The sequence below is a fragment of the Mandrillus leucophaeus genome, unplaced genomic scaffold (genome assembly GCF_000951045.1).
Source record: "Mandrillus leucophaeus isolate KB7577 unplaced genomic scaffold, Mleu.le_1.0 Scaffold605, whole genome shotgun sequence".
Classification (NCBI taxonomy): domain Eukaryota; kingdom Metazoa; phylum Chordata; class Mammalia; order Primates; family Cercopithecidae; genus Mandrillus; species Mandrillus leucophaeus.
In genome coordinates this window covers 1,358,439-1,383,063 of record NW_012106531.1, presented here as the reverse complement: position 1 = coordinate 1,383,063, position 24,625 = coordinate 1,358,439, and the positions used below count along the sequence as shown (strand labels likewise).

General features: G+C 41.9%; 1 protein-coding gene across 1 annotated transcript in view; it reads right to left on the bottom strand.

Annotated features, from left to right (window-relative positions):
* ANKRD55 (ankyrin repeat domain 55) overlaps nucleotides 1-24,625 on the bottom strand; it is a 152,955-nt gene that overhangs the window by 43,869 nt on the left and 84,461 nt on the right. The window contains exon 7 of the mRNA XM_011999871.1: nucleotides 9,783-9,911. Within this exon, the coding sequence (XP_011855261.1) occupies nucleotides 9,783-9,911 (129 nt within the window). The remainder of the gene's footprint in view (nucleotides 1-9,782; nucleotides 9,912-24,625) is intronic.

The window sequence follows — 24,625 nt, the reverse complement described above, 5'->3', positions numbered from 1 at the left end:
ATGAACATTAGAAGAATAATGAAGAAATACTTTACACAACTCTATTTTCACAACTTGATAAACATATTTGAAATGGACCAATTCCTTAAAAGACACAATCTACCAAAACACACACAAGGAGAAATAGATAATCTGAATACCTTTATGTCTATTAAAGAAATTGAAAAGGCTGGGTGTGTGGCTCACACCTGTTATCCCAGCACTTTGACAGGCTGAGGCAGGTGGATCACCTGAGGTCAGGAGTTCGAGACCAGCCTGGCCAACATGGCGAAACCCCGTCTCTACTAAAAATACAAAAAATTAGCCTGGCGTGGTGGCAGGCACCTGTAATCCCAGCTACTGGGGAAGCTGGGGCAAGAGAATTGCTTGAGCCCGGGAGGTGGAGGTTGCAGTGAGCCGAGATCGCGTCATTGCGTCATTGCACTCCAGCCTGGGCGACAGAGAGAGAGACTCTGTCCCCCCGCTGCCGCAAAAAAAAAAAAAAAAAAAAAAAAAGAAAAAGAAAAAGAAATTGAATAAATAATTAATAACCTTCTAAAATGGAAATATGAGGCCCAGATGTATTCACTGGTAAATTTTACAAAACATTCAAGAAAAAAATGACAGTTCTTAAATAATCTCTTTCAGAAGATAGAAGTGTAGGGAACTTCCTAACTCATTCTATCAGCCAGTGTCACCCTAATACAAAACAAGACAAAGACATTACAAGAAAAGAAAACTATAGACCAATAACTTTCATAAAGATAGATGTAAATGTCCCCAATGACATATTAGTGAATAGAATCTAGCAACATAAAAAAAGAATTACACATCGTGGTCAAGTAGGATTTATCCAAAGTATGCAAGTATAGCTCAACATTTTCAAATCAATTAATGTAATCAACCACATCAGCAGGCTAAAGAAGAAGAATCACACAGTTGCATCAATAGATACAGAAAAAGCATTTGAGAAAATCCATCACTTATTCATAATAAAAACTCTCAGTAAACTAGGAATAGAGAAGAACTCCCTAAACTTGATAAAGAGCATCTATAGAAAACCTATAGCTAACATCACACTTCATGGTGAAAAATGAGAAGCTTTCCCACGAAGATCAGGAACAAGGTAAAGATGTCTCCTATCACAACTTTTCTTTTCTTTTCTTTTCTTTTCTTTTCTTTTCTTTTCTTTCTTTCTCTTTCTTTCTTTCTTTCTTTCTTTCTTCTTCTTCTTCTTTTTTTTTTTTTCAGGGTGTCACTCTGTTGCTCAGGCTGGAGTGCAGTGGTGTGATCTTGGCTCACTGTGACCTCTGCCTCCAGGTTCAAGTGATTCTCCTGCCTCAGCCTCCCAAGTAGCTGGGACCACAGGCATGTGCCACCACACCCAGCTAGTTTTTGTATTTTCAGTAGAGGCAGGTCTTTGCCATTTGGCCAGGTTGGTCTTGAACTCCTGGCCTCAAGCAATCCACCTGCATCGGCCTCCCAAAGTGCTGAGATTATAGGCATGAGCCACTTTACCTGGCGCCACAACCTCTTTTCAATATTATACCAAAGTTCTAGTTAATGCAATAAGACAAGAACAGGAAATAAAAAGAATGCTGATTGAGAAAGAGGAAATAAAACAGTCCGTTTTCAGATGACATGACTATCTATGTATAAAATCTGAAAGAATAGACAAAAATAGCTTTGAAACTAAGAAGCAATTATAGCAAGATTTCAGGATATAAGCTAATATACAAAAGTTGATCATTTTTCTATAAACTAGCAATGCACAATAGAATTTGAAATTAAAAATACAATACCATTTACATTAGCACCCCTCAAAATTAAATACTTAGGTACAAATCTAACAAAATATGATACAAGAGCGATATGAAAAAATCTACAAAATTGTGATGAAAAACATCAAAGAACTAAATAAATGGAGATCTTCATATGGTGAGGGTAAGAGCAAAATAAAAATTATAAAAATAAATAAATAAATGGAGAGGTATTCCATGTTCATGGTTAAGAAGACTTAAAATTGTTGAGATATCAGTTCTTCCAAACTTGATCTATAGATTCAATATAGTCCCTATCAAAATACCAGAAACTTATCTTGTAGATATCAACAAACTGATTCTACAGTTTATATGGAGAGGCAAAAGACACAGAATAGTCAACAAGACACTGGAGAAGAACTAAGTTGGACAACTGACACTACTCAACTTTAAGACTTACTATAAAGCTACAGTAATCAAGATAGTGTGATATTGGCAGAATAATAGACAAATAAGTCAATGCAACAGAATGGACAGCCAAGAAATAGACTCACATAAATATAATCAACTGATATTTGACAAAAGAGTAAGAGCAATACAATAAAGAAAGGTAGTTGTTTCACCAAATGGTGCTGAAACAGCTGGACATCTACATGCAAAAAAATAAACCTAGACACAGACCTTATACCTTTTACAAAATTGACTCAAAACTGATCACAGACCTAAATGTAAAACCTAAAATTAGGCCAGGCGAGGTGGCTCGTATCTATAATCCCAGCACTTTGGGAGGCTGGGGTGGGAGAATCGCTTGAGTCCGGGGGTTCAAGACCAGCCTAGGCAACATGGTGAAACCTCATCTCTAAAAAAAATACAAAAAATTACCTAGGCATTGTGGCATCTGCCTGTAGTCCCAGCTACTCAGGAGGCTGAAGTGGAAGGATCACTAGAGCCTAGGAGGTCCAGGCTGCAGCGAGCCGTGATTATGTCACTGCAATCCAGCCTGGATGAGAGAGAGTGAATTCTAAAATTACATAAGAATTCCAGGAGATGCTCTTTCCCTAAGTGGCCTGAGCTAATCTGTGAAAATTGTTCGCTATTCACTTGACTGAGAGAGTCCCACAAAATCATGCAAATCAAGAGGTTCAAGTCTTAGTGTTCACTTTAAGAACACTTGTGAAACTGCCCAGGCCATCAAGGTATGCATATATGAAAAGCCACGAAGTATCTGAAAGATGTCACTTTACAGAAACAGTGCGTACCATTCTGATGTTACAATGGTGGAGTTGGCAGGTGTGCCTAGGCCAAGCAGTGGGGCTGGACATAAGGTCGGTGGCCCAAAAAGAGTGCTGAATTTTTGCTGCACATGCTTAAAAATGCAGAGAGTAATGCTGAACTTATGGGTTTCGATGTAGATTCTCTGGTCATTGAGCGTATCCACATGAATAAAGCACCCTAAGATGCGCTGCTGGACCTACAGAGCTCATGGTCAGATTAACCCATACATGAGCTCTCCCTGCCACACTGAGATGATCCTCACTGAAAAGGAACAAAATGTTCCTAAACCAGAAGAGGAGGTTGCCCAAAAGAAAAAGATATCCCAGAAGAAACTGAAGAAACAAAAATTTATGTCACAGGAGTAAATTCAACATTAAAAAAAAAGAAAGAATTCCAGGAGATAACAGAAGCAAAATTTAGATGACCTCGGGTCTGGTGATGACTTTTAGATACTGAAATAATAATCCATGGAAGAAAAAATGGATAACCTAGATTTCATTAAAACCAAAAACTTCTCTGTGAAGGACACTGCCAAAAGAATAACAAGATAAGCCCCAACCTGGAAGAAAATACTTGCAAAAGACATGACTAATAAAAGACTATTGCCAAAATATGCAAATAACTCCTAAAACTCAACAGTAAGAAAATGAACAATGATTTTTAAATGGGCTGAAGCTCTTTATAGATAGCTCACAAAGAAAATTTGCAGATGACTAATATAGCCCATGAAAAGATGTGCCACATCATATGCCATCAGAAAACACAAACTAAAACAAGCCTGAGATACCACAGTGCATTGATTAGGAAGGCTAAAATCCAGAACACTGACAATACCAAACACTAGAAAGAATAATGAACAACAGGAACTCCCATTCACTGCTGGTGGAAATGCAAAATGGTACAGCCACTTTTGAAGACAGTTTGGAGACGGAATCTCACCCTGTCGCCCAGGCTGGAGTGCAATGGTGCAATCTTGGCTCACTGTAACCTCCGCCTCCCAGGTTCAAACGATTCTCCTGCCTCAGCCTCCCGAGTAGCTGGGATTACAGGCACCCACCACCATGCCCAGCTAATTTTTGTATTTTTAGTAGAGACAGGGATTCACCAAGTTGGTCAGGCTGGTCTCGAACTCCTGATCTCGTGATCCGCCTGCCTCAGCCTCCCAAAGTGCTGGGATTACAGGTGTGAGCCAACGCGCCCTGTCAGTTTGGTAGTTTCTTACAAAACTAAACATACCCTTACCATAGATCCAGCAATTGTGCTCTTTGATATTTACCCAAAGGAACTGAAAACTTACGTTTACACGAAAAGCGGCGCACAGATATTTATAGTGGTTTTATTCATAATTGGCAAAGCTGGGAAGCAACCAAGATGTCCTTCCACAGGTGAATGGATAAATAAACTTTGGTACATTCATACAATGGAATATTAATCAGTGCTAAAAAGAAATGAGCTATTAAACCATGAAAAGACATGGAGGAAATGTAAATGCATATTACTAGACAATTTGAAAAAGCTACATACAGTATAATTCCAACTATATGACATCCTGGAAAAGGCAAAACTATGGAGACAGTAAAAAGATCAGTGGTTTAGATAAGTGGATTAGGGTAAGGGTGGAAAGAATAAGGGGAGCTCAGAGGATTTTTAGGGCAATGAAGGTATTCTGCATGATACTTTAATGATGGATACCTGTCATTATACCTTTGTCCAGTTCCACAGAATGTACAATATCTAGAGAGAACCTTATGGTAAACTATGGACTTTGGCATTGATGACCTGTCAGTGTAGGCTATCAATTGTAACAAGTGTACCACTGTAGTGGGAGATGTTGGTAATGGGGGAGGCAATTTATTGTCAGTGGGGTGGGGGTGGGGTGGGCAGAAGATATTAATAGGTGACATATTTCTGCAATTTTCCTCTCAGTTTTATTGGGAACTTAAAACTGCTCTAGAAAACTAAAGTCTTTTTTTATTATTATTTTTCATTGTACTTTAAGTTCTAGGGTACATGTGCACAACGTGCAGGTTTGTTACATATGTATACATGTGCCATGTTGGTGTGCTGCACCCATCAACTCGTCAGCACCCATCAACTCATCATTTACATCAGTTATAACTCCCAATGCCATCCCTCCCCCCTCCCTAGAAAACTAGTCTTTACTTGAAATGTTTTTTTCTACAGAGAGAAAGAACCCAATAAGCCATTAACCCCATTGGCTTGAGATGAATAAATTTATTGGACTGAATTCAATGAACTCCTCTTTAGGGACCTACGGTTTACAAAGCTCTGTTCTGGGTGTTAAGAGACATTTGGATGAATAAGGCACGTTGCCCTCAGGTCCACAGTCTAGAAGGGAAGACACAGGCACCTCACCAATTTTAACAAAGTCCTAGAAGTAACATGGAGGGAAGAATTTGGAAAGGGAGCTCAACAAAGAAGCTGACACTTAATTGGGCTTGGAGAAATAAGACAGAATAAGCAGATATTCTGCAGGCAGAAGGAACAATGCAGCGAGTGCAAGAAGAAAGAAATATTTCCCCCAAATGGAAGAGCATGACAGCGGGGGAGACAGAAGGAATCTTTATGATGGATTGTGAGGGTTACTAATATTCCATTGTGATTAGAGCCGAGATTACGTGAGCTAGAGAGAAAAGGTCAGGGGTGGGGAGGCAAGGACCAACAGTGACCATAATTGTTTTGGTATAAAAAAAGCTATGTTGGTACATGTCTTTGTGATTTGTTGGAAAAGCCCTGTAAGAATAGATTGGAAGGCCAAGTGTGGTGGTTCATGCCTGTAATCCCAACACTTGTGAGGCCTGGGTGGGAGGATCTCTTGAGTCCAGGAGTTCAAGACCAGCATAGGCAACATGGCGAGACTCTGTCTCTACTTAAAAAAAAAAAAAAAAAATTAGCCAGGCATGGTGGCGTGTGCCTGTAGTCCCAGCTACTAGGGAGGCCGAGGTGGTAGGATTTCTTGAGCCCAGGATTAAACTTAGTTTACCCAGCAGGCCTTCTATTTCAAACCTTTACTGCTTTGTTTATTTTGGTGAAATACAAAGGCCTTATTATTTCAATGAATTATAGCTTTAAATGTGATCTCATTATATGGTCCAAGAGAAAAGCAGGAAATTCAGAAAAAGGAATAAATGACAACGGGAAATAGACTCATTCATATGGAAAAACTCTAAAAGGAGCACAATGCTAGCCCTGTGTTATAAATGAACAAGAAGTCTAAAGAAGGCAAGTATAATAATAATTTCAGCTGACATTTGGAATTACCCTCAGTCTTTGCAGTGTAAATGGCAGAGTACACCACTTCTGAATTCTACTGCTAACCACAGGGGAGGAGAATGCACAATTCCTCCAGAGCCGGGGTTCTTAGCCTTTTGTGGGTAGTCACTGTTCCTCATTGAGGAGGTCAAGAAAGTTGTGGACTCCTTCCTTAGAAAAATGAATGCAAACGTGCTCACACACCATATACACAGTATTACATACAACTGTAGGGGTTCTAGAGGGACCTGTCTTTTTAATCTTTTTACCTCCAATGCAAGACACGTAGTGGATGCTCAAGAAGTATTTATTTAGTGATTGAGTAAATAAATGAACAAGGCATTAATGCTTATAAAATCATGGTCAAAATAAAAACATCTCCAATAGTAGGTAAAGTATTAGCACCCATTAATATGAATTCATTTGTCATAGTGCTTCTAAATCCTAGCTGCATATCACAGCCTTCTATGGAAATGAAGGAGCTTTAAATAATGTATGTGTGGCTGGGCGTGGTGGCTCACGCCAGTAATCCTAGAACTTTGGGAGGCTGAGGCAGGCGAATCAGCTGAGGTCAGGAGTTCGAGACCAGTCTGACCAACGTGGTGAAACCCCATCTCTACTAAAAATACAAAAATTAGGCGGTCGTGGTGGTGCGTGCCTGTAATTCCAGCTACTTAGGAGCCTGAGGCAGGAGAATTGCTTGAACCCGGGAGGCGGAGGTTGCAGTGAGCCAAGATCGCACTATTGCACTCCAACCTGGGCAATAGAGCAAGACTCCATCTCCAAAAATATATATATATATATGTGTGTGTGTGTGTGTGCGCGCACGCACGTGCACACACGCACACACAGTTTTTTTTTAAATAGAGATGGAGTCTTGCTCTATTGCCCAGGCTGGTCTCGAACTCCTGGTCTCAAGTGATTCTCCTGCCTCAGATTCCCAAAGTGGTGAGATTATAGCCCCAGCCCCAGCCAATACAGGTGTATTTTTTTATGAGCCCACGGTCTCACTGCATTACACAGCTTGGTCTCAAATCCTGGGCTCAGGTGATCCTCCTGCCTCAGTCTCCCAAGTAGCTGTGATTATGTGCACAGGCCACTATGCCCAGTTCCAGTTTTGAAAAATATTGATGGCTGGGCCCCACCCCAGAACAACTGAATGAAAATCTAAGAGGTGAGGCCTGGAGAACATGAGTATTGTTTAAAAGCTCTTCAGATTATCCCATTGTGCAGACAGGGCTGAAATCAATGTAGTATAGGCTAAAAGCTGTGACATTTAGTAGAGACAAAGAATACGGGAGCTTCCAGGTAGCTGAACACATGAAGGTTTCTGGAGGGCGGCACGCCCAGAGAGGGCATGGAAGCTCTATGCCTGTTCCCCCATACCCTTGCCCTACCTGTCTCTTCATCTGCATCCTTTGCTATATCATTTAACAAACTGGTAAACATAAAAAAAGAGAAATAATATGAAGGCATGGGTATAATAACTAAGTTTCCATGGAGACAATCAGGAACCCTAATAAAAGTGATCATCTTGTCCAATTACATAGTACATTACATATCACTATCATATGCATGGTCTCATTCTGACACCAAAGATACCCTTATCAGTTAAGCCAAGCAAGTGTTGACCTGCCTCAGATCAAGCCCAAGTCTATTAATGCAAACTCAGATCTTCAGAGTTGAGTAGGCTGTTCTTATGATTTTTGCCAAAGTGCCTCTTAAAGGATAAGAACAGGGATTCCCGGCTGGGCGCAGTGGCTCATGCCTATAATCTCAGCATTTTGGGAGGCTGAGGTGGGAGGATCACGAGGCCAGGAGTTCAAGACCTGCCTGGCCAGCATGGTGAAAACCTGTCTCTACTGAAAATACAAAAATTAGCTGGGCATGGTGGTGTGTGCCTATAATCCCAGCTACTTGGGAGACTGAGGCAGGAGAATTGCTTGAACCAGGCCCCGGGAGGCAGAGGTTGCAGTGAGCGGAGATCGCACCACTGCACTCCAGCCTGGGCTACAGAGCGAGACTCCATTTCAGAAAACAAAACAAAACAAAACAAAACGCAGCGATTCCCACCCTGTGAGGGCTCAGCGGGGGTCTGGGAATCTGTTGTTTTACAAGCACTGCTGGTGATTCCATCGTGAGGCCAGGTCTCAGACAGCAGCTCTACAGTGGGGCTGGGATGGTGGAAGGGGGATGCATGTCAGTTAGAATTACCTGGGGAGGTTTTTCAAAATGCACATGCATCCCGGATCTAGGGAATCAGAACGCAGTGGTGTTGAGGTGACTATATAGAAAATGCCTGCTTCTGGTGCCACTTTCATCTCAGCTGAGAACCAACACATGGGGAGCTTCCTGGCAGCCCAGTCAAGTTCCTCTGTGGCCACTGGGTGACCCCTGAGCAGCCAGAGGCCAGCCCCAGGGCATGGAGTCCTGGGCAGAGACTGGCAGCGATGGTAGCAGGGCAGGTGATTAGATATTGAAAGTATGTAGGAGGGTGCTATGGGCAGGTGGAGATGACAAAACAAGCCTTGCTTACTGCATAGCTTTGCAGAGAAACTGGTGCAGAGAAACTGAAGCCAAGGTTGGAGGGACGAAAACAGAGCAGTTTCCAGATCACTTCTGTTTTCCCCTTACATCAAGCACACATGTCAGTCCCGAGAGTCCCAGGTGCCCACTTCTGCTGTACTTGGCACATGGAAATGCTGACTGAAACCAGAGTCAGGGCAGCAGAAACTATTCTCACAGGGTCCTGGCAGCAGTTCAGACAGGTGCCCTTTCTGGGCCAACAGAAATCAACTGTGGGGGTGTCTGTGCTGAAGACAGAGATGGGCTGGCAAGTTTATGGAAAGGATGCACGGTACTGCTCTCCTTGAAAAAAGGAATAGATAACTTTTAGTTAATCATTCCACTTGAAAATAGAAAGCACTCTGTTACACATTAGTGATTATTATTCTTTCACCTTATTCTCGGTTTTGTCCTCTCCGGACAATAGATTTCTTGAGCCTATTCTGATTTGTCTGGGTGTGTGTACTGACGTGGACTCCCTGACGTGATAGTGTTGCAGGGTCAGGAGCCACTACTTTCACTGTTGGGTGGAGAATTCAGGATCACCTGAAATAACTCTGCTGGGGAGGATTTGGAAGCAAGAAGAGAATCAGAGGGTCACGGTTCAAAGACTTTGAAGGCATTTTCCCAGCAATTCTTTGCAGGTTTACTCTGGGACACAGTAAGCCAGTAGCAAACACTGCGATGGAGAGAGAAAGAGAGACAGTGAGAGGGCTGTGTGTGTGTGTCTGTGTGTGACACCCAAGGCAGGCTCTGCTTGATATTCTGTAACTACCCCGCTTTGCATCTTGGCAGGGTTTCTCTTCAACAAGTGGTGGGGCTGAATGAAGGGCTGAAACCTCCATCTTTAAAGTTTGACCTACTCAGAAAATTGTTAACAGTGCTTTCCACCATTTAAACCTGAGACCAGTCCACTGGTCAATTTCTCACCTGGACTGCCCAGTGGAGAGCCGTTTTAAAGTCTTTATCCACAAGGGTGGGGTCTGCCCCCTTCTTCAGCAGCATTTGGGTGTGTTGAGGCTGGTTGTGGAAAGCCGCCCAGTGGAGTGGTGTCATTCCCTGCAAAACAACAGTCAGAGAGGACAGAGATGAGCACAGGCTCCCAGGAAGAAAACTGGAACTCACACTTTCTCCTCAGGCCTAGGGGCCATCACCAGATGCATTGGTTGTTTCCTGCTAGTTCATTCATTCATTAATCCGTTCATTCAATAGACGTTTATTGCGCTTCTGTTTTGTGCCAGGCAAGCAGGTGTTCGGGATACAGAAGTTAATAAGATAAATGAGATCCTTACCCTCATGGAAATTGCTCTGTGGTAAAGGAAGATAGATACTAAATGCACAAAAACATGTCAAACAATCTTCCAGATTGATAAATATTAGGAAGAATGCACATGGGATGCTGGTGAGAGAGTAATCAAGGGTGGAGGGACTGTTCTAAACAGACCTCTGTGAGAAGAACTGGAGGAAGAGGACAGCCAACACCAAGCACAGAGGCAGAGAGTAAGTTAAAGGAAGGCCCCTGTGACTGGAGTGCAATACCCTACCACCAGGGCAGGGGTGCTGTCTGTTTTCCTCTATCTCTAATGCCTAGACTAGAGGCTGGAGAAATAGCTGTTGAATGAATGAATGAGGTTGGAGGGGAAGAGAGCGATGTGAAATGAGGTTGAAGAGGGAGGCAGGGGCTGATCCTGGGAGGGTGGGATGGGGGATAACTGTCTCTGCATAAGGCATTTGGATTTTATTCTAATTCAGTGGAGAGACAATGAAGGATTTTAAGTAAGTATTGGCATGATCAGATGTACACTGTTTAGAAGAAATCACTGTGGCAGCTTGGAGAACAAAGCTGGATGAATGGTGAATCCCAGCTTCTTTCAGAGTGCAAGGTCACATGGGTTAGGTGTAATTTGACAGTAAGTGAACTTATGCTGAGAAATGGTGGCCAAAAAGAGCCAGCATTATTTGAGAGTATATATGATGAAAAGATGGGCTCTTCTCCTTGCTCACTCATCTCAATTCCATGAAACGTATCTAGAATGAATTGAAATGAAGATGCCTGATAAAGGGGGCAAAGGGCACAGGCAGCTTTGAAGACTCTCTTTCTATAGTTATCTCTGCCGATCGCATAAAGCTAGGAGACAACACCTTGGCTTTCTCTGTTCCTTCCAGGGTGAGCTGCATGGAGAAGATGGGCCTCAGCCTAGACAGAAGCACATTAATAATAGCCCAGAGCTAATATTTATTGATCTAGAGACCTTTAAGAGTTCTTTTATCTATTGTCTCACATAATCCTCCAAACAACCTTCTGGAGTAAGTACTGTGGTGATGTCTCCTACATGTCCACCAGGCTGTTTCCTCTTCCTCTGGGGCACACAGTCAGACTATATTCCCCAGCCTCCTTGCAGATAGGTGCAGCCACATGACTGAGTCCTTGCCACTGGAATGTGGACAAAGGAGATGGAAACCTTCCCCAGGCCTGGGCTAGACAAAAAGCCCATATGGTCCTCCACATCTTCTCTTTTTCCTCATATATCAACAGAATACAGAGGAGGACAAGGCTCTAGAAGATGCTGGAACCATGTGATTGAAAAGCCTGGGTTTCTGAGCGATGAGGGAGAATAGGACCACCCTGCCAAACAGCACTGGACTATGATATGAGCAAGAAATAGGCTTTTATTGTGTCAGGCTACTGAGATTTCAAGCAGTTTGCTAGAGCAGTTAGCCAGCTCTGATAGGTGCGATTGTCCTTCTCATTTAATGGAAGAGGAAGCTGAGCTCTAGAGAAATTCCTGAGTTTGTGAGCAGGCAGGGAACTGAATCTAGGGTTTAAGGTTTGTGGGAAACTAGAATTAGAATGTTAAATCCCCTCAACCAGTTCCATATTTTAAATTCCTATATTATGGTTTGCTTTCAAGTTTCAAGTGTCATATGACAGTGAGCCTCCAGAGATACTCTTGAGGATATTTCAAGGAATTAGTTCCATATGAAAAAGAATGCTGGTATAAAAGCAATGGAACTTCTTATTCTTATTCCAATAGCTGAATATTTACTTGGAAATCAGAATACCTCAGTACATTCTAATTGGTCCTCTTCATCTTTAACTGGGCACACTGGGGTTAGAAATCTAACACAAGGGAATTACATTTTAAAATTAAATTACATTTTAAAAATAATGCATGGATAGCCCCTTTCCCAGTTCTTAGTCCCACTTGCTTCATTGCAAATGAAGTGATGAAATGAAGCCATTGGCTTCATCACGAAGTGCCAAAAGTTTTCAAGTTACCGGAGTGTAAGTTGCATGACAGCAGGGCCTTTGTCGGCCCGTCTGAATTCCTAGATCCTAGAACGGTGCCAGGCACATTATAGATGTTGAGTAAATACTTATTAAATGAACAAATGACTTACCGTGCTCCACTGATTTTTTATTTTTAGTTTTTTGAGATGGAATTTCGCTCTGTCACCCAGGCTGGAGTGCAATGGCACAATCTCGGCTCACTGCAACCTCCTGCTCCAGAGTTCAAGCGATTCTCCTGCCTCAGCCTCCCAAGCAGCTGGGATTATAAGTGCCCACCACCATGCTTGGCTAATTTTTGTAGTTTTTAGTAGAGACAAGTTTCACCATGTTGGCCAGGCTCGTCTTGAGCTCCTGACCTTAGGTGATCAGCCCACCTCAGCCTCCCAAAGTACTAGGATTACAGGAGTGAGCCACTGCACCCAGCCGAATTTCTTTGTAAAAATTTGGCTTTGCTTTTTAAAATCATACACAGAAGAAAGGCAGAACATGACTTCTCCGTTATAGGCAATGAACTTGTCTGATATGATCATTGTTACCAACTCATCAGCTGAAACTTGTCAGGATTTTTGATGAGTGCTTTAAACAATCTTGTCTTTTGTACTACTGTACTATCTCACATCCAATTACTAACCAGGCCTAATCCTGCTTAGCTTCTGAGGTCAGGTGCATTCAGGGTGGTTCTAGCCATAGACCACTGCACTGCCAAAGGTAAGGTAGATGGCAATGACTATATGTAGAAGTATGATTTAGTGATGTGGGAATTCAGTGCAAAAATGTGGTTGTGAGTTAAACTGTGGTAATGCAATGTTAATTATTGTCTCCTGAATACAGTTTTAGGCTTTAAGAGCTATTCTCTTTAAATAACCACAAGAAAACACCCCTCAAAACCCAACTCTTGCATAGTTTGATCAAGGAGTGGGGTGGGAGGAGTGCTATAATTTTTCATACACCTACTTGATGCCAAGAGCTTTGCATCTGCTATCGCATAGAATCTTTACAATGATCCTAAGGGATTGGTATTTTTAGGCCTATTTTACAGGCGAGGAAATTGAAACACAGATTAAGTAATTTGCCTAAGGTCATTGACTGAGTCCATGGTAGAGCTAGGGTTCAATGCTTGTTTCTCTGACTCTGGAGAAAAAAATGCTCTTTCCACACATCATGGTGGTAGAATTTCATTTTGGGAATGAGCTCAGATGCTAAAAAATTTCTTTCTTTGTGATTGTACCTGGATTCAAGGTTGTCTTACTTTCTAAAATGATGGTTCTTACTAGTGTAAGGGTTGGTACCCTATATTATTTGTTTCAACTGCCATTGCCTCAAGGCTCCTCCTGAAAGTGCAGTTGGCAAACATTTATTTTTGTGAGATATATACACATACATAATACGTATTCTCCCCGACCATTCACCCTCACCACAAAACTTGTGAACACCTTGCAAATAACTGGTGATCCTCTGAATGACTCCAAATCAAGACCCGAATTACTTGATTACTTCTCTAAATACTTGTACAATATAAATGGGTTATGAACACTCAGTCAAGTCAAGGGAAATTTCCTGCTGCTTTCTTTTTTCTTTTTTTCATTTGGGCTGATGAGAATAAGAATAAATCCTCTTAGAGTTAATCATGTGAAAACCAAAACTTTTAAAAGCAGCTCAAAGGCAGCGGTTGGTATTGCATACTTTATTTAGGAACATTTTCCTACAACTGCTTCCTTCTCCTTTCTTCTTCTTCTTTCTTCAACTTCTGTTGAGCCTGCAGAAATTGTAGTTGTCTTATGTTAAAATTCTGGTGGCCAGTTAAGGGGCAAACATCAGGCTTAGCAACTGGTATCTGTACTAAGCAGTGACAGAAATCACAATTACACTGTGACGCACATAAAGGCAGATGCTGTGGCATATTCACCATGGTATGCCCCCTGCACTAAGCACACAGTAAGTGTTCAAGAAATGTTTACTGGAAGAATTAATTAGTGAGTTGCAGCTTATCAAAGGTCACGTGGACTCATGGGGAATATAAAATCAGAGTCTGCTGGATAAGACAGCCATCTGCGTCCAAGTTATGGAGACCTTTCCAACCAGTTACTTCCTGGAGTTTCATTGAGGGCTTAACTGAGCCTTCGAAGCATCTAGAAGCTGACAATCTAGCAGTCACTATCAGGCATGTTGCAACAAACACCCAGATGGCCCTGGTGAGAGGAGAATTTTACTCTTCTGAAAATCAAAAAGTATTGATTGGCTCAAAGAGTGAGGAGGAACTCATATTCAGTTAAGAATATAAGCTCTCCAGAATGTTTTGAGGGGAAATGTTAAGTTTTGGTTGACTTGGGATCCGATTTTAGATTGCTGATAGGACAAAATGTATGTTCTAACTGTTGGATGCATAGTAGGGTTGCTTTGGAACAGTGTCTTGTGTTGATGAGTAATTCTGTGCCTTGAACCTGTGCCACCACAATTTCAGTTAAAGGCTTACAAGTCCTATCAGCTTCTCAGAACATTTTTTTTTGTTTTTTCCAAACCACTTTTGTGTTTTCTGAGCCAGAAATCTGCTTTAATGCTTAGCAGGTTTCATGTTTCAGAACTGTACTTTTAGAGTGTCTCTAGCCAACACTGAAAGGCACACAGAGAGAAATGTTGATGTGGCTGGGTGCTTGGTTTGTTCCCCGTCTTGGTTGGCGGTTCGGGGCGGGGTGGTGGAGGGGGAGGGTTAAGAATTACAGCAGGTGTCTGGTGGCTGAGAGGTCAGTAAACAATTCCAGATGCTTTGAAGGATCTAGAATTTCTAGCAGCTTGGCTCTGGTTGACATTTAAAAATTCACATACTTAATCCTCCGATCACATATGACCACCTCCCACAAAAATTACAGAGGGTCAGAAGATAAAAAATTAGATAAAAAATTGGAATGAATATGTCCTTTAAAAGTATATCTAGTTTTAAAAACTAGATGATGTCACAAGTACCGTAATGAAAGCCATTTTCTTTCATTTTTATTTGAAAAACAATCTTATAGATCAGAAAGCTTAGTAAATTAGTTCATTGTCTTTGTTTTGGAATTTCCTAAACTGGATAGATAGACGGTGAGCATCACGATAGCCAAAGACTATAACTGAAGGCCAAGAATACTCTGAGGTTGGATTTTAGGGCACTAGGAAGGGCTGCTAATAATGGCACTCTCTAAAAACTCTTTTTCCCGCTGTAATAATTATAGAATAATATGTCTGACATTTAAAAAAAATACTTTAGAATGGGGTTTTCATAATTTAAATCAGACAAGAAAAACAATAAAACGAACTTAGGCCATGGAAGTCTAGGAGCCAATTCTAACAAGAACAAACTTACAAAACAAAGCCGTCAGAATAGAAGCCTAAGTTGATATATTTATTTTTCAACCAAAAAAGAACATCTACATTCTTCTGCACTAAACTGTGAACTCCATCATAGCAGGGATGAAGCCTACATGAGACATGGCAGGTACTGAACAAATATTTATTGAATAAATAAAATAAAACAATTTTCTTGTTCCAAGGAGATCACCTTGGGAGGCTATACAATTATTCTACTCATTGCTCAAAATACTTTTGGGATTTTTTTTTTTTTTTTAAATTGCCACTAGAGCAAGAGCTCTATCCATGGATAGAAATAAGAATATGTGAGTTTCATCAGAGAAATAATTACATCTTTATTTTCAATAACTTTTTTTTTTTTTTTTTGAGACAGAGTCTTACTCCATCACCCAGGCTGGAGTGCAGTGGCACCATCTCGGCTCACTGCAACCTTCGCCTCCTGGGTTCAAGTGATTCTTTTGCCTCAGCCTCCCAAGTAGCTGGGACTACAGTGCCCGCCACCATGCCTGGCTAATTTTTGTATTTTTAGTAGAGACGGGCGTCACCATATTGGCCAGGCTGGTCTCGAACTCCTAGACCTTGTGATCCGCCCGCCTTGGCCTCCCAAAGTGCTGGGATTACAGGTGTAAGCCACTGCACCCGGCCTATTTTCACTAACTTCTAATTGAAATTTAACATCTTTTTCAATTATGAATATAGGCAACAACCCACAGTAGTATAAACAGTACCTGTGACTTTGCCACCACTATAAATTATAGATACAGTGCTATTACATTAGTGATTGCAGATATCTCAAAATATTTACATGTCTCACTACTTCAACAATTGTAGTAGTTCGTGGTCCTGCCATCAAATCTTATTTAACGCATTAATAAACAATCTTTTATGTTATTGTCATAAATTTGTTCTTTAAAATATTTTCTAGCCTGGGCAACATGGTGAAACTCTGCCTCTACGAAAAAAAAAAAAAAAAAAATTAGTTTGGTATGGTGGTACCTGCCTGTAGTCCCAGCTACTTGGGAGGCTGAGGTGGGAGAATCACTTGAGCCTGGGAGGCAGAGGTTGCAGTGAACTGAGCTTGCACCACTGTACTCCAGCCTCACAGAGTGAGACCCCGTTTCAATAAATAAATAAACAGGCTGGGCATGGTGGCTCACACTTGTAATCCCAGCCCTTTAGGAGGCCAAGGTGGGTGAATCATTTGAGGTCAGCAGTTTGAGACCAGCCTGGCCAACATGATGAAATCCTGCCTCTACTAAAAATACAAAAATTAGCCAGGCGTGGCGGTGGTTGCCTGTAATCCCAGCTACTCGGTAGGCTGAGGCAGGAGAATCACTTGAACCCTGGAGGTGGAGGTTGCAGTGAGCTGAGATCGCACCACTGCACTCCAGCCTTGGCAACAAAGCAAGACTCTGTCTTAAATAAATAAATAAATAAATAAATAAATAAGAGAATGTTTTGTTAACTGTATTTTAATATATTGATTTCTTCTGCAATCCTGTATATTTTATTTTCTGTAATTTCAGATATTTTTCTTTTTTGATATTTTTCCTTTTAAAAAGAAGTTTAAATAGAGATGAGGTTTAGCCATGTTGCCCAGGCTGATCTTGAACTCCTGAGTTCAAGCAATCGTCCTGCCTTGGCCTCCCAAAGGGCTGGGATTACAAGTGTGAGCCACTGCACCCAGCCTAATTTTTAAGGTATGTTTCTGAGAAGTTATCCATAGGTTTCACAAACACATGAAAATGTGTCCATGTCAAAATATGGGTAAGGATTCCTGCTCTAAAGTCTACAGGACATTTAAAAAAAATTCTAATTGGTATAAAATTTTATTTACTTGGTCGGGCACGGTGGCTCAAGCCTGTAATCCCAGCACTTTGGGAGACCGAGAGGGGCAGATCACGAGGTCAGGAGATCGAGACCATCCTGGCTAACCCGGTGAAACCCCGTCTCTACTAAAAAATACAAAAAAACTAGCGGGGCGAGGTGGGGGGCGCCTGTAGTCCCAGCTACTCGGGAAGTTGAGGCAGGAGAATGGCGTAAACCCGGGAGGCGGAGCTTGCAGTGAACCGAGATCCGGCCAGTGCACTCCAGCCCGGGCTACAGAGCGAGACTCTGTCTCAAAAAAAAAAAAAATTTTATTTACTTATGTATATCTCATAGACACTTCTAATACCATGAAAATCTTATTTTTTTGAGAGTAGGTTTTGGAAATAACAGTCACCTGGAGTCAAGTCTGGGAAATAAATTGGATAGCTGAGTCAACAAAACAAATGAAGAAAGGGCCATAAAATAAAATAACATGACTTTTTCTTGAATTTAATTCTTTCTTTCTCCCTAGATATAACATATCTAGATACACTATATATCTGGGCTGGGGGTGGTGCCCCACGCCTGTAATCCCAGCACTTTGGGAGGCCGAGGCCCGTGGATCACTTGAGGACAGGAGTTGGAGACCAGCCTGGCCAACCTGGTGAAACCCTGTCTCCACAAAAAATACAAAAATTAACCGGACATGGTGGCAGGCACCTGTAATCCCAGCTACTTAAGAGGCTGAGGCATGAGAACCGCTTGAACCCAAGAGGCAGAGGTTGCAGTGAGGCGAAATCATGCCACTGCATTCCAGCCTGGGTGACAGAGTGAGACCACATCTTGGGAAAAAAGAAATCTATATATATGTGTGTGTACACACATATATATATATGTTTTGTGCCTCACTATGTGCAAGCTACTGAGCTAGAATCTAGGGATACAAAGATAAAAAAGGCATGGTCTGCCTCTAGAAGTTTATAGGGTTGGGGGAGAGTGGGAGAGGGAGGTGGGGGCTCCTAAGTAGCGGTGACCCTACTCCATTTTTTTTTTTTTTTTTTAGATGTTCAGTCTTAGGCTAAAACTTCTGATTCTTTAATAAATTGTGCTTTGTTATTCTACCTTTTGCTAACTGTAAAGTAAAAAATTTCAAGAGTCAGGGACTGTTTCTTCTGCTTTTGGTTCTACCTCAGGAATGTGGTAAGTAGAAGTGATGCTAAGTGTTATGTCCAAAAGCTCACATTTGTTTTTGCAACTTAAATTTATTTTCTCAGAGTGGTTCTACAATTGAAGTTTGGATTGTCAGACTGCTCACAAAAATCTACTTACATAAGAATGTGCATTTAATATATCCTAAACAATATATATATCCTAAATGCTGTGCATAACAGTGCTTCTCTGGATAAATGCATTCAAAGTTCTAACCTAGACGCCAATAGCTCAGAGCCCCTCTTGATAGAACACTCTTCCTGTCAAGGCTAAAATGAGAGCAGGAGAGGTTAGTTTCCATTTAACTCCTGGTAGCTGCAATAGAAAAGCCTCACTCTATATCAATGATTCTCCTGAGGTCTTGTTTTGAAGAACAAAAGCACAAAGAACAATCTGACCTATCTCACTTTTTTCAATGTTAACTGCAGTGTGGATAGCTTCTAAATAAGTCATTTTATAATTAAGTAGTGTGGTCAATGAAACAGGAAAAACAAACAGATCATTGGAACAGAACAAAGAGTTCGAAAATGAAACCATATATTAAAAAAAATCTTGTAACAAACAAAAACATAATTTAACATAACATAATCCAGTTCTTGGGGTAGAGAAGGCCTTCTTTAAAAAGACATCAAAAGAAAAAGCAGAAACAGACAAGAATGATCATTTTAATTATATCAGATTTTTATATTCTGAATAAGAAAAGGTACTATGAACTGTTTTAAAATAACCAACAGCCTATGAAAAAGTATTTACAACCCAACAGCAAAGTATTAATATTCAGAATATAAAATAAACTCCTATAAATCAATAAGAAAATGACAATCCCGATCAATGGACAAAGAATGTAAACAGGCAGGTCACAAAAGAAGATATAATAAAGACCATCATATCTATGAAATGATGTTCATCTCTTTAATCAGGGAAAATGCAAATAACAAGAAAATCCAGCAACAACTGGGGAAAAAACAGGACTTCCACTAAAAACAACAACAGCAACAACAACAACTACAACACCACCCAGCTATTTTGGGTGAATAATTAGGCAGTGTGTATTAAAAATAAAAATTACACTCTTTACTACCCAGCAATTCTTCTTTTAAGAGAAATGCTTGTATAGAGTATGCAAAGAAGCTTGTACAAGAAACACTCTCTAGACTGGTGTTTATGATGGTGAAAAATTGAGACAACCTGAATATCCATTCACAGGGGAATGGCAAAATAAATGGAGGTATTTTGATATTATGTAACACTATGAAGCCATTAAAAGGAATGAGCCACAGGCCGGGTGCCGTGGCTCACACCTGTAATCCCAGCACTTTGGGAGGCCGAGGCAGGTGGATCACGAGATCAGGAGTTCGAGACCTGCCTGGCCAACATGGTGAAACCCCATCTCTACTAAAATACAAAAATTAGCTGGGTGTGGTGGCGGGTGCCTGGCTACTTGGGAGGCTGAGGCAGGAGAATCGTGTGAACCTGGGAGGTAGAGGTTGCAGTGAGCCAAGATCGCGCCATTCTGGCCTGGACAGGGCCAGACTCGGTCTCAAAAAAAAAAAGGAATGAGCCAGATCTATATGTATCAAAAATTCTAAGACAAATGCTTGAGTTGAAAAAACTAAGTTAGGCCAGGTTCGGTGGCTCATGCCTGTAATCCCAGCACTTTGAGAGGCCCAGGCGGGAGGATCACGAGGTCAGGAGACCAAGACCATCCTGACTAACATGGTGAAACCCCGTCCCTACTAAAAATACAAACAAAATTAGCCGGGCATGGTGGTGGGTGCCCTGCAGTCCCAGCTACTCGGGAGGCTGAGGCAGGAGAATGGCGAGAACCCGGGAGGTGGAGCTTGCAGTGAGCCGAGATCGCGTCACTGCACTCCAGCCTGGGTGACAGAGCGAGACTCCGTCTCAAAAAAAAAAAAAAAAAAAAAAGTTGCAGAACACATAGAGTGATACCTTTTTTTAAAAAATGAATTTAACTGTTACTCCCCCTTACCCTTCATACAATGGAGGCTACATCATGCTTGGAGCTCACTGAAAAAAGACAGGAGAGAGAAGATTACTTGTTCAAAACATTGAGCAGCCAAATACAGGAACTCCACCAAGGTAATGAATGAAAAAGAAAGCCTGGGCTGTGTTCTTTCCATTTCAGAATTGTATTTATTTCTCAATGGCAATCAATGGCAAGAGCTTTTGCTGTTATAAATTTATCATGATTGGCTCTCACTAGCAATGACCAATAACTAAATAAAATAAATAATTGGCAAAAACAGAATTATAGCACTAGATTTAGTATTAAAGTTTTTTTTTTTTTTTGAGACAGAGTTTTGCTCTGTTGCCTAGGCTGGAGTGCAGTCACGCCATCTCAGATCACTGCAACCTCCATCTCCCAAGTTCAAGCAATTCCACCGCCTGCCTCAGTCTTTGGAGTATCTGGGGCTACAGGCATGAGCCACTACACCCAGCTAATTTTCATATTTTAGTAGAGACATTAGTAGGGGTTTGGCCATGTTAGCCAGGCTGGTTTTGAACTCCTGGCCTCAAGTGATTCACCCGCCTCAGCCTCCCAAAGTGCTGGGATTACAGGCATGAGCCATGGAACCGGGCCTTAAAAATCTTAATTGGCTTCATTTGCAATTCTAGAACTGGGCTTCATTCCAAAATGTTCTGGCCGGGCATGGTGGTTCACGCATATAATCGCAGCACTTTAGGAGGCTGAGGCAGGAGGATCACTTGAACTCAGGAGTTCTAGACCAGCCTGGGCAACATAGGAAGACCCCCATCTCTACCAAAAACGAAAAATGAGCTGAGTATGGCTGTGCATGCCTGTGATGCAGGGTTTCTGTGGTCCCATCTACTCTGGAGGCTGAGGCAGGAGGATTGACCTGAGCCCAGGAGGCAGAGGCTGCAGTGGGCTGTGATCATGTCACTGCACTCCAGCCTGAGTGACAGAGTGAGACTGTCTTAAAAACAAACAAACAAACAAAAAAAGCTTTCCAATGAGCCCAGCAGAGGAGGTTGGTTTTACAGATAGAGAAGGGCTGAAAAAAGCAGAAGCAAAGAACAAAATTCAGATTGGTTATTTCAAACTTACTTTCCTTGAAAGATGAAAGATGAGAACAGGGAAACAGAACGACAGAGAAAAAACTGATTGCTTAACATCAGGTTACTTTAGGTTACTTTTTGTTGTAAGGATTAAAGGCAGAGGAAATTTCATTATCATGCTAAGTAAAACTGGCCTGTTTGGGAAATTTGGCTATTATCTCTCTCCTGATTTCTCAGAAGGTCAGATAACAACTCGGTTTCAGTTTGGTAACTTGGAATTTAAGTATGAGGAAATCCATTTTGATATTTGGCCTGGTCTATTGACCTAGTACAGGGGCTCAGTCAAGAACAAAATTACATGAGTGCCTCAAAGTTATATGAATGCCATCTCTACTAAAAATAGAAAAATTACCCTGGCATGGTGGTGTGTGCCTGTAGTTCTAGCTACTCAGAAAGCTGAGTGGGAGGATCACCTGAGCCCAGGATGTGGAGGTTGCAGTGAGCTGACATCGCATCATACCACTGCACTCTAGCCTGGGCCACAGAATGAGACCCTGCCTCAAAAAAAAACCAAACCCAAAATCATATATGTATATACACACAGCTACATATATATATACACATACATATACATATATGGATACATAATATATACATACACGTATATATCCATACACACACATTATATATATCTCTTCAGTGATTTAAAGCAAAACCTCAGAGGAAAGAGGATCGTACTGTTAGAAACTTCTGCTTTGAAAATGAGAACCAGAGATGAGGTAGCACAGTCTGGTCACTCTGCCCATGGTGTGGAAGCAGGGAGCTGGAGTGGCGGAGTCCATGTGTACATATATACACACATACATACACATACTATATATATATTATATATATATATGTATATCTATTATGAAAAACACAGGCAAGCATTAGCAGTTGGTTTCAGATGGATTCCAGACAGCAGGCTGTGAATGGACCAAAGAGGAAGCTGTGACCATGTGTAGGAAGTGCCTTGTTGAGGCCCTTGCTCTGCTGGGTCTGCTTTCTGAGCTTAAAACCCAATGGGTCCATATGCTGGTGTAATAGCAGGAGGAATCTTTTTGCAGAAGTCCCTTTGCATGAGGAGGAACCAGGGACTTTATTTACCACATATTTTATGTAAGGTGTTATAATTACCACTCTTAGAAAGATCCGTGTCTACTTTCATTGTCTCCACTGCCAGGTGCCTCCTGGGGTGGAGAAAAATAGGGAACTATGTCTTTGCTGGGGGGTTGCTAGTTCTGCTGAGGGGTACTTGAGTTAGAGGTCTATACGTGGAATTTAGCTTTAGGGTATAAATGAGCAAATTTGTCATCTTTCTAAATAAGACCAAGTTTAGGGATTACCGCAGAGGTTGGAGGTGGAGGATGTAGTTGGCAACGTGCCCGGAAATCTAGAGGTTCGCAATCTGCTGACATGGACTCTGCCACTGCAGCTCCCTGCTTCCACACCATGGGCAGAGTGACCAGACTGTGCTACCTCATCTCTGGTTCTCAGTTTTAAAGCAGAAGTTTCTAATAGTGCAACCCTCTTTCCTCTGAGGTTTTGCTTTAAACCACTGAAGATACGGGGAGTAAAAGCAGCAGGGGCTTTCTGATGTGGTTATTAATGCCAGTCAGAGGGAAGCCTTTAATCAGAAGCCTCAAGACAGATGGGGGGACTGGACACAGTGGCTCACACCGATAATCTCAGCACTTTGGGAGGCCAGGGTGGGCAGATCACCTGAGCTCACAAGTTTGAGAACAGCCTGCTCAACATAGTGAAACCCCATGTCTGTGTTAAAAATACAAAAATTAGCTGAGCACAGTGGTGTGCACCTGTAGTCCCAGCTACTTGGGAGGTTGAAGTAGGAGAATTTCTTGAACCTGGAAGGTGGAGGCTGTAGTGAGCTGAGATCACACCACTGTACTGCAGCCTGGACGACCGAGTGAGAATCTATTAAAAAAAAAAAAGAAGACAGATGCGGGGGCGTCTATCCTAGGAGAAAGTGATTTGGAGGGGCTTACCCCCTGCCCCCTTGCCTGTGGTCACCTAGCTTCCTTGAAAATAATGTAATTGGTATCTTTGTGTATGTACATTTTTAATGTTATCAGACTTTCTGAGTGAAATGCAACCAAACCAAGCACATATTTATTTTACAATTCCATTAAAAACCAGGTATTTAAATTGATTTTAAGAACCTTGTTAAGGAAATCAGCCTGCCTAAGGAAAATTAGTACTGCATTTAAAAAGAGTTAAGCAGATCTAACAAGACTCTAAGCTACTCTTGGGCAGCTCTGCTTAGTGTCTGAGCCACCTTCCCTCAAGAACTTTGTTGAAGAGTGTTGAACAACCTTTTTGGAAGCCTTCTCTTTGCAACACGAATTAAAGAGCAGTTATGATCACTGGGATTAATAATGTGGTGTCTGGAGCAGGTAACCTGGAATTATTAATATTATCTCTGTGTCATCTTTTTCTTTTCTTTTTCGGGACGACGGGGGAGTGGGGGCACAGGATGTCGCTCTGTCACCCAGGCTAGAGTGCAGTGATGTGATCATATCTCACTGCAACCTTGAACTTCTGGGCTCAAGTGATCCTCCTGCCTCAGCCCTCAGAGTAGCTGGGACTATAGGCATGTGCCACCACACCCAGCTACTTTTTAAACTTTTTGTAGAAATGGAGTCTTGCTCTGCTGCCCAGGCTGGTCTCAAACTCCTGGGTTCAAGTGAGCCTCCCATCTTGGCCTCCCAGAGCGCTGGGATTACAGGCATGAGCCAGTATCTCGTCTTGTCGTTGTTTTCCTTTTTCTTTCTCTTTTTTCTTTGGAGATGGGGGTCTCGCTATGTTGCCCAGGCTGGGCTCAAGCGATCCTCCCACCTCAGCCTCCTGAGTAGCTGTGACCACAGGCACGCGCCACCACACCCAGCTCTCTGCCATCTTTCACTAGAGAGCATGTCTTAGGCCGGGTGGCTCATGCCTGCAATCCCAGCACTTTGGGAGGCCGAGGCAGGCGGATCACCTGAGGTCGGGAGTTTGAGATCAGCTTGACTAACATGGATAA